This window comes from Poecile atricapillus, chromosome 12 (genome assembly GCF_030490865.1).
Source record: "Poecile atricapillus isolate bPoeAtr1 chromosome 12, bPoeAtr1.hap1, whole genome shotgun sequence".
Taxonomy (NCBI): domain Eukaryota; kingdom Metazoa; phylum Chordata; class Aves; order Passeriformes; family Paridae; genus Poecile; species Poecile atricapillus.
In genome coordinates, this window is record NC_081260.1 from 13,557,037 (window position 1) to 13,571,031 (window position 13,995).

Genomic DNA, 13,995 nt, shown 5'->3' on the forward strand with positions numbered 1-13,995 from the left:
AGACAGTTCTGCACCCTTGGCTCTGCATCTACACATCATGCTGGTATAGCATCTATACGAGGTAAAATTTAAAAAAAACAAGGATTTGATTCTTCTTTCTTATCTCATCATGGTCTGCAAGGAGCTCTGGTCCTTGCTGGGTCCTCTAGATGGCAATATTGGGAAGGACAGCAGTTGTCCATCACCATGTGTCCCTGCAGATCCGGGCCATGCAGAGCCCAGCCCACCCCAGCTCCACAGAGCCTCCCCTTGCCCTGCCGGCTTCACCACACCTCATGCACCATCCAGCTGAGTCCTTATCAGCACAAAGGAGAGGAGACCCTGTTGCAGCCCTGCTCTGACACCCTGAGCCCCCTCGCAGGACCACCACCTTCTCACACCTGGGAGTATGGAGCTGCTCACAGCCATCTCCCCTGTGCCTTATTTTCCCCTTCAAGCCCAGCTGCTTGTTGGCCATTTTTTTCCCCATTAAGCTTTCAGAATGAGGAGTTTAAGGCCAGTGGCCACAAGCTGCCTGCAGGATGAGCTTTGTTCAGAGATGAGTGCAGCCCTTGCTGGAGCTGCTGATGCATCTCAGAGCTGGTTCAAACCTTCCCCCCAGCACTGAGCCCACAAGGGCACCTTTCCCCCTGGGCTCCCCATGTCTCACAGGTGTGTCTCACATCACCTGGGCACCAGGCCATTCCTAGCACCAGGCTTTGCTGACATCTGCAGCCAATTTGTGCTCATCGTGCCTGTTTGCACTGTTACAAGAGGACTTTCTCTTGTCACAACTCCAGAACAGCGTTTCTCACCAGATGTGGGGAGCTTTATGGAGGAAACTTCTTGGTGAGGTGAAGAGGTGAGGGTGGAAGAAGCCAGTGGGGCCAAATATAATCTCACAACAAAATTGCAAAAAATTCTTTTGGCCACATGATTAGAGAATAATTGGAAGGTGAGGCAAGTAATGTGGAAATGGAGAAATGGTGTCCTTGCTGACAGCCCTAACAAAATCTGCCAAGCCAACGAGGAGACCCAGGGCCAGGGAGTGTTTGTGTACTCTGTGTGCAGTGCAGGCATAGCAGCACTGCCCAGCACAAACACTGCTTTCCACCTCCCCTGCTCAGCTGGGAGCCTTTGTGTCTCATTTATCCCAAAGGCATTTGCAGTTCACCGGGTGCCTTTGGCCAGGTTAATATCAGAGGCTGCTTTGCACCTTGCTGGCAGGGGCAGCCCTGGGGACAGCCTGGCTGCTGGTGCCCTGCCATGGCTAAGCAGGGAGAGGCACAGCAGCACGGTGGTTCTGATGTCCCTGAAAGCTTCTGGACCACAGATAGGAAGAAAATCAGTCTCAGGGTGCTGGCTGCTGCAGAGGTGAGGTGTCAGGGTGAGGCTGTCAGTGGAGAGCTCAACCCCAGGGAAAGCAGAATTCCAGCCTGTCACCACTCAGTGCTGCCAGAGGTCTGCTCTCAGAGCAATGTTTGGGGACCAGGGGCTCTGGAGCATGTTCCTTTGCGACTTGCAGTCCTTAAACAGCCCCTCCTGGTGCTTTTCCTGTCTCCAGCCCTTACAGTCCCTGCACTTAGACCCTGGGTCAGAGCTACAAATCTCTTAATGAGTGCAGGAGTCCTGTAAGGTTCAGGATTCTGGGGTAGCAAAGCCTTGAATCTGTTGTCCAATATTTAGACACGTGTATATACAAAAGGATTTGGTCTTTATTAATTGTCCTTTTGTAGGAAATTCCATCAGCTGTCCTCCTCCCAGGGGTGCCAGGGATGCTCCAGCCCCAAGGAGCCCATATATGGTTGCAATCTCCTAAGCCTGCATGTTCCACAATAGTGTGGTCATGGCTACTTTTAAGGATATGTGGGAACATTGCTCCCTTTCCTGTGTGCATAAGCTCCCAGGAATGTGGAAAAAGATTAAAAATGTGCATAAATTAAAGCTGTCAGCTCTGTACAGTCTGTCAGCCCTTCCACCTGCAGCAGCCAGGGTAGTTATGCCAGTCTACCCCCATGGGTGCTGTGCTGGGCTGGGCAGGCACTGCAGGGCAAAGGATGCTTTGAGAATAGAAAACACCAACTGGCTGAGCATGGGAACACTTGACAATGTAAACGTGCCTGGGCTGAGAGAGCAGCAAAGATTTGCTCTTGCCCTTCCTCCTCTAGCATCAGTCTGAACCAAAATGCACTTTTCCTGGGCAGTAGCTCCAAGGGTATGACCTTAAAGACAGCTGAGGACAGCAGGTCTCCACATCCTCACACTCATTCTCTGCAGTGCTTTGAAGTGTCTCCTCTGCACCCTTTGATGATGGATGGCTGAATCTGCTCTTCTGTGATACGGCTCACTCTTAGAATTCCCAGACGTACAAGAGGAAAGAGAACAAGAGATGCAGCATTGGTTGCTTTTCCCTCTTCTCAGGTAGTTAATATTAATCACTGGTGCTTTGGATATGTTATGTGAATTCTCCCAGGTTCTGAAGCTTTTGAGATCTGCAATAAGAGAGAATTGGAAATGTCTGTGTATCTCAGTGACAGATGGGCCAGGTTTAATACAAATTTCTTCCCTTCTCCATGTACTCTGCCATTAATTTTTGGTTTTGAAATAGCCCTGAACACCCTAAAGCTGTTTAGCTAAATGATGTCTGAGTGGTCTGAGGTCACTATTTGCATTAGTGCCCACTTCTCAAAGTGCTAAATCAAGGATTCCTCTGACGAGACAGCTCAAGTGACACAGTTCTGAAACTGCCCAAGGTATGTCTGGGGTATGTTTTCCACCCTGGGAACCCAGACCCGTATCTGCTGCTCACACAAAAATGTCCAAATTCTTACAAAAGCTGAACAGATGTCCCTTGTGATTGCTTTCTGCTCTGTAGCTTTGTTGCTAGCTATTTGCTGTCGATAAAATACCTCAGTCCTGGTCAGATGCCCAAGAGGGCTCAGGGCTATTGTCCTGCTCAAGGGAAGCCAGGCCAGTGGTACTGTGACATTCCTAAACTCAGCTCCATCAGAGACTTGTTGCTTCAGCTGCAAACTGTGCTCCAGTGACAGAGCTGATAATAGACTGATGATGCTCGTGACAAGGGTGTAGGGGTTGAGTGAAAAAACTCCCTGGAAAAAATGGATCATCCTGGCTTTACAGATATTTAGTTTGAGATTCCATAGCTGGCATTTGGCCTCAGCAATGCTGGCAAGACTGAATTCCATTGCTCTAGGGAGAAGAGCCCAGCTAGGGGCCAGACAGTCCTGCCTGGATGGTGCTGGAGTCTAGTAATGTATCTGAACAACCCAGGCTATAGTGTGCTCCAGCTAAACTGTCTGTAGAATTTCTTACCAGACTATCTGGAATTTGTTAAGGTTGCTGAGACATAATTTTCTCTAAAATAAGAAAGAAGAGGCTGATAAACAGAAAAACAAGACCACAAGAACCAGATAACAGAGGGTGGTCAAACACCTGGACTGTGACCAATCACATCTCCTGAACGAGTGGACAGAATAGAGGCACCAGTCAAGAAATGTGTGACTGGTGTGGGCAGTAGTTTTAGAATCTATAAATTAGTGCATAATGTACACAATAAATGGCTTCTGTGTAATCATATTGATCAGAGGTCCTGAGGTCCCACACTGGAGCAGCTCTGTTTGCAGAGCTGGCTGGGCTGCCGTGGATACACCACCATCAGAGAAGGATGCATGGGCTCCTCAGGCTGGGAAAAGGAGCATCCACTGGCCTCCCCAGGAACTGACTCAGGACACTGAGTGGAGATTATGGTGTTGCTGGAAGTCCTGGAGCACGAGAAGCAGGACAGTTAATACCTGGAGGCTGTCGTGCCTCTGATGCAGCAGAACGAGTAAAGCTGAGGCGCAGTGTGTAAATATTTATAGCCAGTTACCAGGTTTCATATTTGGCCAATCCCTCTGTCCCTCCTGGCTCCTACCACTTGATGTTTGTGAGTTGCCAAGGACACTGGCAGGGGCAGGATCCTCTCTCTCTCTGCAGGGAGCCAGGGGCGATGCTGTGGCACTTGGAGGCAGCAGGGCTCTGAGTGACCTTTCCTGCAGCCAGAGCTGGTTCTGGCTGTGCTGCCACATCACAGCAGCACCCACTGCACCCACCAGCAGCTTCAGGAAGGGGGATATGGGGCACTGACCAGACCCCCAAATGGCAGCTGAGGTTTGCATGAGGGAGGTGGAAAGGGAATGTGCAGCACCCTTTTTGTCTTGGGACATGTCTCTGTCACCCCTCGTGGTAGGGAGCTGCTCTCCTGAGGGGTTGTTTCATCAAAATCTAAGCAGTCTGGGCACAATTTTCATGTTCTTCCTCAGATTCAGAATGTCTAATGCCAAATATTTTTTCTTGCTGTTGGTTCAGTTCCTTCTTCTGTTCCCAACTCTCACTTGAGCTGCTGAGGGAAAAAAAAAATCCCAATCTGCTTTAACTGAAGAGATTTATTTCAGTTTGGAAGTGGCAGGAAGACAGCTTCTCTGTAGCCATGCATATGTCTGAGATCTTTCTCTTGGGTCTCTCAGTTTGACTTCAAACCATTGTTAAATCACTTTTCCTCAGCAGAACTCAGCAAAGAGGTGAGTTCTGTCATTTTTACTTAAGAGACGATTCCCAGAAAATTTAGTTTAAACCAAAGGCAACAAACCCATGCTCCCTTTGTGCCAGCTAAACTAAGCCAGTTGAAAATCCCATCTGACTGGAAGGAGAACAAAAGTCCAGCACAAACGAATCTCCTTCACAGCTGGGTATCAAGTCTAAAATCTTTTGTTCAAGAAAGCTGCCTGACAGCTATTTACTGCAGCTCCTTCAGCACACTGAGCTCAGGAAATTGCATTCATAATTTCCTTAGTGCCAAATGGTTTGTAATTTTCCCATGACTATTTCTTTTTTTGTTTGTGAAACAAAGCCTCTGGAAATCTTGCACAAATTTACTTTTTGCCTAAGTATGAAGCTAAGAAGTATATAGTATAATAGGATACCATTCCCTTGATTTGTTTGGCATAGAGAATAAAAACCCCAACCTCATTTGTGGCTAAGGTTTCCATTGATAGTCTTATGATACTAATACAATCTTTTCATTTTTTTTTAGCAAAGGAAAATTGATCTGATATAGAAATTCAAAATACTTACTTAGCCAGTGCTGTTGGACAGAAGAAGAAAGCAGGAAAGGTGGAAAGGTGTAACCTGGCTTTCCACATCACCATCAGTGCAGGCCTGAGCAATCAGTATGTTTCCCAGTGTCTTTATGTGAAAGAAAAAGGCTTTGATTTATGCAGAAGCACTTGGGTGTGGTGAGCTGGGCTGGTGTTCAGTTCCAGCCCTGGGACAGAGCTCATCCAGAGCCTTGGGCAAGTGGCTGCTTTCTGCACTTTGGTCCTGGTGTAACCACAGGCACCATAAGGGTTGTTTAGGTTGGTACCTTGGAGTACACCAAATTTAACCTTCTGCACAGATTCAGATGCCATTAACTATGACACTAAATATAATTTTTCACTGGCATTGAGAGTCACACAAAATCTGTATGTAGGAGCCAGAAGAGCATTTATTGAGACTCCCCAGCTCGAGGCTTTGCATCCAGAGAGACAAGGACATGCTGGTGGCAGGTGCTGGATGGGGCTGGGGTGTGACTCTGCATCCCATCCCATGGACTGCAAGATGCTGTGGCAGCAGAGGAGGTTTGTGGGAATCTATTGCAGTCCATGTGGCCAGCTCTGCTCTGGAACCAAAATCTTCTCCATGGGGTACTTTTGAGTCTGAAAGCTTGTTCTCTTACCACTTGTCTGTTGTTGCAAAGCCTGCATTTTAAACCTTCATGGATCTTTGCCTCCCTAGGAGGGGAGCAAAAAATGCTATTATGTCTTTGTGTACACACAGGAACCTGAGGCACATTGAGCAAAGCCCTCCATCGTGGTCATGCTGACAGGTGAACAATCAAGGGACTGCAGGCACTGAGCACCCCTGCTCCTTTCTGGAGCGTGTCCACAGCATTCCCAGCAGCCCTGGAGCCAGGCAGGTGTTGCCTGAGGGACTGATGTTGTGACTCAGCCCAAGGCAAGGAACCAGTTTGTACCATGATGGGAAATTGAACTTTGGTGCCCTGAGCTACAGCAAACACTGTGAGCCTATGCCTGCTGTTCCTCATGTTCATGGAATGGTCTAATCCAGTTGTATGTGTTTCTTCGTGGTCCTCAGCTTTCTAATTGATTTGGTTTTAGCTGCAGATTCAAGGAAAATTGAATTTGTCGTGCTTTGAAAATTTCCTCTGCCATTAAAACATGTGTTTTACTTATGTTAGTGTGTGGGTACCTCAAACGAATTTTTTCCTAGACTAAAATCTAAAGCTAAAATTAGTAAAGAAGCTTAATTTTGGTCTGGTGCCTGAAAGTCATCTTTTCAAATCTGGAACATGAAACTCCTTGTGAGTCTCCACCAAGGAAAAAGATCAACAGTAGGATAATTATGTATAGTAAGATAGAGACATACATGTGTCTATATCATCACAAATGCCTTTTCTCTGTTTAAAGGAAAACCTTATATTATATTGCTATTTCTTTACCTCATTACTATTAGAAACCTTTGTTAAATCTCTCTCAATAGGTATCCACCCAGGAATTGATACCTGACAAGGACCAAGAACCAAACCTCTTTTCAAATTTTATCTGTTTGGCTTATGTAAATACTCAAATATTTGATGGATTCCTGTTATTTAATGTCTGGCCAAGGTGATTGCTGGAAGGGCCAAAGTCTGGAAACACTTAAGCAAACTGTGCCCCAGCAGTTCTTGAAGTCAATGGAAATTTACTTGACTTCAGCAGAGGGTGGCTGAAAAGTTCTAGAGCAAGCAGTAGTTGTGCAGGAGAAAAGCTATTTTTCTGGCCAGGCTGTTCCCCACTCTTCAGCCTGTGGGCTCTGCTCAGGGTTAGGCAGGGTTTGCACAGCCCAGGAGGTCGAGGATGCAGGGGCAGAGCTGTCCCAGGGGTGAGGGCCCAGCTGGGGCGATGCCCGTGGCCACAAGGTGCCTGCTGCTCCCACATCCCTGCTCGTGGGCCAGCAGGAAAAAACACCAGGACCCAGCACATGAATGTGGATGGAAATGCTGAAGTTCAAATGACCCTAGAGCAGAAAACCTCGAGCCCTACCCTTGGCAGAAAACCTGGCATGTTTGAATAGCCCCTTGCAGGCTGTAGATAAATAGCTGTGACTGCTGCCAACATTCCTTGAAAACTTAAATTGTTGCTGGAAAGGCAGTTGGAAACCTTAGTTTCTCTTGCCTTTTTCAAATGTAGCCTTGCTACAGTCAACAGATGGGTCCACTCCTGTGGGGCTCTGGTGCATCATCTTTTATAAATGGGAGTCACCTTTGTAATTTTCCATGCACAGGAGCAACTTGTTCTGGAAGAAGCATTTTGGACTCTGCCAAAGGACGCCAAGAGAGCTGACACGGCTGCTCCTCTTAATCTGATAGCTGAGCCATCCCTGCAGCTGCTTTTTAAAGGTGGGAACGATCTTTAGCTAGAGCCCTTCTCCATGTGCAGATTCTGGTGTCACTCAGGAAAATCTGAGTAGCAGTGATGTCACAAATAACACAGCCACTCTAATTACTCATGGGCTTATTCACTAGCAGGCTCTCAGCAGGTGATTGTCCAGCTTTTGGAAATTTCCTTTGATCCCTTGATCCAGGTTTGCTGATGGTATCTTAGGGCTATGCCACAGAAATGCTTTGACACTAAATTGGGGAAAGCTGAGTAGTCTTGTGCATGTCACCTAATACAGTCATAATCCCTTTTTTTTTGTGGCTTGCTGTTTTGCCCACTAGATTAAAAGAATCATAGAATCATAAAGGCTGGAAAAAGCTGATATTGAGTCCCACCATTAACCTGGCACTGCCAATCCCAGCTCTAAACCATGTCTCTAAGCACCAGATCTACATGGTTTTTGAGCTCTCCCAGGGACAGCAGTTCCACCACTTTCCTGGGCAGCCTGTTCCAATGTTTGACCACCCTTTGAGTGGAGAACTATTTCCTAATATCCAATCTAAACCTCCCATGGTGCAACTTGAGGCCAGAACAACTTGGTCCTTTTCTGGTTTGTTCAACCAGTGATGAAGAGGAATCCACTGATGCCCCTCAGCAATTTCACCCTCACTCCCTTGGGTGTGTATGATTTCCAAGCCACACTAATAGGAGGATTGCAGCAGAAACACAGAGATGTCTGTTTTTTGGTAATCTGGCTGCTCCCACTGAGGATCACAGCCCATGGTTTGTGTCTGACAGGTTGTGATGCTCTCCTTTAGATCAGTTTGGAAAGCAGTGTGTTGTGTATTCAAACTCCATGGAAAAGGCTTTGCATCACTGATGCTTTAACCACACCGTTCCAAATCTTCCATAACCCCTCCCTTACTTACTCCCAGAGGGGAATGACTGAAGTGTTTCAGCTTTTCCATTACTTTGCTTGCCTGGAGACTTTGTGCTGATGGCTGTGAGGTAATTAGCTGCTGTCAGGTGAGTTCCAGCTGCCTGCAGGCCTGAGGCTCCATCTGGCCACCAGTTATCCCCCAGGGCAGCAGAATGGTGGGATGGTTGAGGGTGTGGAGACTGATGGATTTCTTTCCCTATTTCCTTCTCTTCTCTTTACTCTCTCACAGATCTCTTGAAATGATTCACAGCAGGGCAAGGTGTGCACCTGGGGCTGAAAACAGACTTTGGAAAAGTCAGAGGATAGAGTGAGGGAGCCATCACTGGGGCCTCAAGGGATCAGCTTTCCAACATGATAGTTCTCCTTTCAGCAGGGAGGCTGTGTGAGCCATGGATGCTTTATATTCCAGTGGGAAAGGAACCCATCCAAAACAGGGCACAAATGGCTCCTGCACAGTCAGGGACATGGATGTCAGAGGAGCAGCCAGCCTCTGGGGCTGCCTCTGCTGGGAAGGCTTCCTGATCTCAGAGGCTGGTGAAAGCAGGTGGCTGTGTGGTGAAAGGAGGATGGAGCCTGGCAATTAGGGAATTAACAAGGCAGTGACCCTGGGGAGCCAGTGTGGACAGGGAGTCAAGAGGCTTTGTGATGGTACCTTAAGCCCAAAATATCTGCAGCCCTCAGACTGCAACTTGGAAGGGGGAAAGAGCCCTTCCGAACTCTTTTGGACTGGTGGGAGGGGAAAAAAGCCCTTCCCAGCTGTTTTGGACTGTTGGGAAGGGAAAAGAGCCCTCCCCAGCTGTTTTACACAAAGGGGAGAGAGGGGATAAGGACTGGTAATTACTATAATGAGGGGGGTTGGTGATTATTTTCACCTGGAGCTCAGGGAAGGGCTGAGTGGTTCACTGGGAGAGGAGGGCTCTGGAGGGTTTGTGTGTGGAGATTTTCCCTGCTGGTGTGAAGAGCTGCTGTGGCTCTGTGTGGCCGTGTGTCCTACCTAGGGCAGGTGAGTGGGGCAGCTCTATCCCACACAGGGCAATTGTCACCACTGTCAGCCTGGGCTGGGGTGTGACACCATGGGGACACCATGGATAGGATGTGTCACACCCAGCCCAGCTTGGCATGTGGGACACAGGACAGCCAAAGCCACCCATGGGGCACGTGAAGGGTGTTCTGCATGGATTCACCCCAGGATGTGCTGGCTTCCTTCCACTGCCAAAAGCAGGCCCCACGGTGGGGAAGGGATTCTCCCTCTGTGGCTGCAGAGGGATTTAATGGAACCAGCACAGAGAGCCAAAGGATGAATACAAACACATCTTTTTCTCCACTGGTGCAGATGATCCCTACTCTGGGGTGAGCCCTTGGCTTTGGGGGTGTCCTGCCCTCGGGGTTTCTTGGAGAGCACTTGGCTGTAGAGCAGCCTCCCCACACCCTCTGCAAGCTCTGCCATCTCCAAATAAAGTTTCCTAGCAGATAGATTTGAACGAGTAATTCAACCAACTCGGTTTTAAGTGCTTCTGCTTATAATTCATTTTGTTTGGATAACTAGTCAAGGATGTATTGGATCATTGGAGTCCTTCTTTTTTAGATTTATTTACTGTGTTTGCCAAAAATCAATTTGCAGGGTAACTGATTATCTTCCTTAACAAGCACTGGTGGTAGCAGGGGGTTGACTCAGGGTTGACTCAGTCCTTTGCAATGATTTGTGTCATTCTTGCACTTTATTCTTGTTTAATCTGATGCTTTGGCAGAGATTTTTATAGTGCTCTACCATATCTGTAATGTGGCAGTGCCTCAGTGCCCGTTTCTGGACTCTGGTTATGTGCTGTCCTTGCTCTCTAAATCATCCAGTGCTCTTTTCCAAACAGAATAAAGCAGCTGCTGTGATAAGTGCAAGCTTTGGGGTGCTTAAATTCTTTTCTGTCAGGTATACTGGTCATTTTAAGCTCTGATTCAAGGTCTGATCCTGCACACGCTCACTCTCTGGCAGGAGCAGCCAAACTGAAGATGGGGTAAAGCACTTGCTCTGTGCCACGTGCCTTTGCAGACCATTCTGCTTTTTTTTCTAGATGTGGCATTGTGCTCATGGGACTGGGTAGTGAATCCAACAGGGATCTAAAGGATGCAGCAATTGCAGGATGAGGCTTTGAGCTGCAATCCAATGACAGCAATGAATTACTCAAATAACAGCCTGTTCTGCTGTAACCAATGAGAGCCACGTTAAAGAGGTGAATTTAATATTTAGCTGCTACTCTATTGAGCTGATGGACATGAGGCCTAGGAGTTGCTTTTGATGGTAGCTGGTGTTTAGGGTTTGGCCATGAAATCTCTAGTTTGTGTTGTATGTGGAAGGCATCTAATACTTTAATTAAGAGGCAGAGGATCCTGATAGCAGCCTGATGACATTCCCTGCAGATATGGGGTGCTTGTTATGCTGTGGGTGGGCTGCAGGTGCGGGTTGTCAGGCACTTATCAGAGCTCTTGTGCTTCTCCAGGATGCATCATCTGCTTGGAATCTTCAAAGATGCAACTGCAGAGGTGTAGGATTAGTCCCCAAATACTCCTGTGGGGGCAGAGGCAATGGCTGGTCTCTGGTGTAGGGACTCCATTGGTACAGATGTCTCTGGAGCAGTGCCCTTCCCACTCCTCTCTCCTCCTATTTCTGTTTATGGCCAGGGCAGGAGAACTCCTAATTTTGTTTCTATTTGACAGGAGCTGCCTGCAGGGTAATTTTCCCTGGTGATGTTCTCCTACAGTTGTGCAACACCTGGCTTATCTTTGTATCCTCACACTCCACAACTCTGGCTTCTCCTGGAGCTCTTGGCTTGATGTATCTCAGTGGGAATGCTCTGTCTGAATGTTCCATCCTTGATGGGTCTCATCTCTGCAATTTCTCATGGATACTGGAGCTCTGCAGCTGCAAACACCTAACAAACATCACATCTTAGGGGCAGGGGGGTTCTGCTAATATTCTTGTAGGTCTGATGGTTGGTTACAGCCATTAGAGAAAAGCTCTCACTAACAGTAAGTTTTATGTTTGCTGGGAGAGCTGTTGGAAAAATTAGCTGGAAATGGGGTGTTTGGATTCCTTTGAAAATCAAGTGTAAACTTCAGTCCATAGTGATAAACGATGTTGGTGTTTCACATCTGTGTTTTATGCATGCCTGACGTTGTTCTTGGCAAGTGGTGCCTGTCTGAGCCTTGATGTTCTTGTCCCTGCTTGGGATGTTGTTAATATGGATGATGCAGTGTTGGAGGAATCTGTGGGACTTACCTGTTGAATGGAGACACAGAGAAATATGAATGTTTTTGTAAAGAGAGTGTGTTTGCTCTTACACAATGTTTTTATTTTAGTAGCAAAGAGAAATTCCTTGGCCCAAGCACAATGATCTGCTTTCCAGGGATACTGGTGCTGTGTCCAGCACACCTACCAGCCCCTCCTGCCATTAGTCAGGAGCTCTGTGGTGGCTCTCCAAGGCACCACAAGAGCCTGTTTGCAGAGCAAAAGCTCCAACACAAACACCTCTTGTTAAAAAACTTAGTTACTTGCTGGGCCATGTGTCCAATAGCAGAAAAACAGAAGAAAGTGGGATAAACACAGAAGAATATAAAAAGAGTAAGGGATGGAGAAAAGAAAACAGACGTGAATGTGAGATTTTTCTGGTGTGGTGCAGCACAGGCAGGCAGATTTATTTAAAATAGCAATGAATTGCTACCTGACAGTACTTTTTTTCATGTCTGCTTTGAAAAAATGCTCCTCTTTTGGCATAATTTTTTTCTGTGCTCTCTTCAGTTGGGTCCTCTCCTTCCCTTCAGACTTCTCACTTAAAATACATCCCTGCTGTTCTCTTTGTGTCCTGCAAACTCTGTCTATGAACCTGAAGGTGATGTGTAACTGAGCTTCCAGGAAAGGCTTTAGCATCGAGAGAGGGTTGTTTGGACAGGGCAGGAACCCGGCAAGGCATCTTCCTGCAAAGATTTTGTGCCTCATTTTCCTTGTCTGGCGTGCAGCTGCTGGCACTTTTTGGGGCAGCGGGGCTGTTCTGCTGCGTCCCACGGCTCCCATGGCAGCTCTGTGCTGCTGCGGGGAGGCTCGGAACAGCTCTGCTGGCAAAGTGCCACCGCTGCTTGGGGTTTTACCCCCACGGATGGTGCCGTGACCCTGGGAGGAGTTCCCACCTCCAGCTGCTCTGCGGGCAGGAGCGGTGCTCTGGGCTGGACTAAATTTTTTTTTTTTTTTTTTTTTTTTCCTTCTTTTGCCATGCACCTCCCTGTTATAAGCCTGGAAGCCGCGTCTCTGTGGCTGGACAGCCCAGCCCAGCCCAGCCCCGGAGCAGAGCGCTCCCGTGTCCGTCCCGCAGCGCTCGCTCCATCCCTCCCCTCCTCCCGGCAGCGGCCGCCTCGCAGCATCCCCGGCTCTCCGGCTGCCCGTAAGCACATGCCTCCCTCTCTCCCTCCCCAGCATCGAATCGCCGGCCAGGGAGCCCTTCAGCATCCCACGCTTCGCAGATCTTTGGATTTCAGGGCTGGTGCTGGTCTTTTCTCTGCCTAGTGGTTGCTCTGCCGGGGAAGGGTTTGTGAGAGCAGGGATGGGGAGTGGGAAGCCTGTGGGTGTGTAATGTGCTTCTGAAACATTCTCCAGCAAGCAATTTCTCCGTGGTTCACTGAGTTAGCCTCAGAAACTGCTTGTTTTATGGGTAGTTTTGGAAATGGGATTTATCTACATTCTTGCTTCTGATTTCTTCTGCATCCTCTTTTTCTGACAAGCATATTCCCTCCTGGAAGGTGGTTGCTTTGAAAGTACCGGCAGACTCTGGGGTATAAATACAACTTTTCTCTTTGCTTCCAAGTTGAACTGGTGCTTAGGGAGCATTTGCAGTGGTACTGAGTCGTGTAAGGGCTGTCAGCTCTGTGCTTTCTTGGGCAGGTGATCAGATGTGCCTCTTAGAGGCTTTTAATGAGAGCTGGGGAGGAAATAACTGAAGCAGAGGCTGTTTCATGGGCTCTCAGGTGATGGAGGAACAATCCTGGGAGCAGACTGGCAGTAACAGAATTGGGGAATGTGGAAATGCAAGTTTTTACCGAATAATTATCGCGTTTTCCTCTTTCTTTCTGTATTATGGAATATCAGGCAGTTGCAGAGTTCCTGCAGCTGCCCCCATGTGAATGCAAACACCTTTAGCTTCGTACAAATGCTGCACCCCTGTATCAACATAGATTTGGGAAGTCACTTGCATGAGTGAAGCTGTATCTGCCCAGGTGTTTGCTAGATGGGCGTTTCTGTCATTAATCTTTTCTTTAGTAATTGGTGAAAAGCTAAGTTAATACACGGGACTCTGGTCCAGTTCGTGTTGTGTAAGTAGGAGCCTGTCTGTGGTTGAGAAAGAGATATGACTATTTTTTAAAGCACTGAAATCTAGCACATGGAATGGGGAAAATTATAAAAACAATCCACCTACCAAATAGCCTTTTACCCTGTTTTCAGAGGAAGAGCGTTTTTTGACAATCAACAACAAAAAAACTTCCGAAAGGAAACTGATTAAATTCTTAAGCCATGATGTACAAAGCAAATAGCTGATCAAGCAACCAAATATGGCTTTG

General features: G+C 47.6%; 1 protein-coding gene across 5 annotated transcripts in view; it reads left to right on the top strand.

Moving 5' to 3' along the window:
• The first annotated feature begins 12,673 nt into the window (after positions 1-12,673).
• The window catches only part of FHL1 (four and a half LIM domains 1), a 29,644-nt gene continuing 28,322 nt past the window's right edge, over positions 12,674-13,995 (top strand). The window contains exon 1 of one of the 5 annotated variants that reach the window (XM_058847496.1): positions 12,674-12,824. Coding sequence is in view for 2 of the 5 variants with exons in the window: in XM_058847491.1 (XP_058703474.1) it covers positions 12,833-12,923 (91 nt within the window). In the remaining 3 variants the exon portion in view is untranslated. Of the gene's footprint in view, positions 12,968-13,995 lie in introns of all 5 variants that reach the window. The other 4 variants (XM_058847491.1, XM_058847492.1, XM_058847498.1 and 1 more) reach the window with 4 other exon arrangements.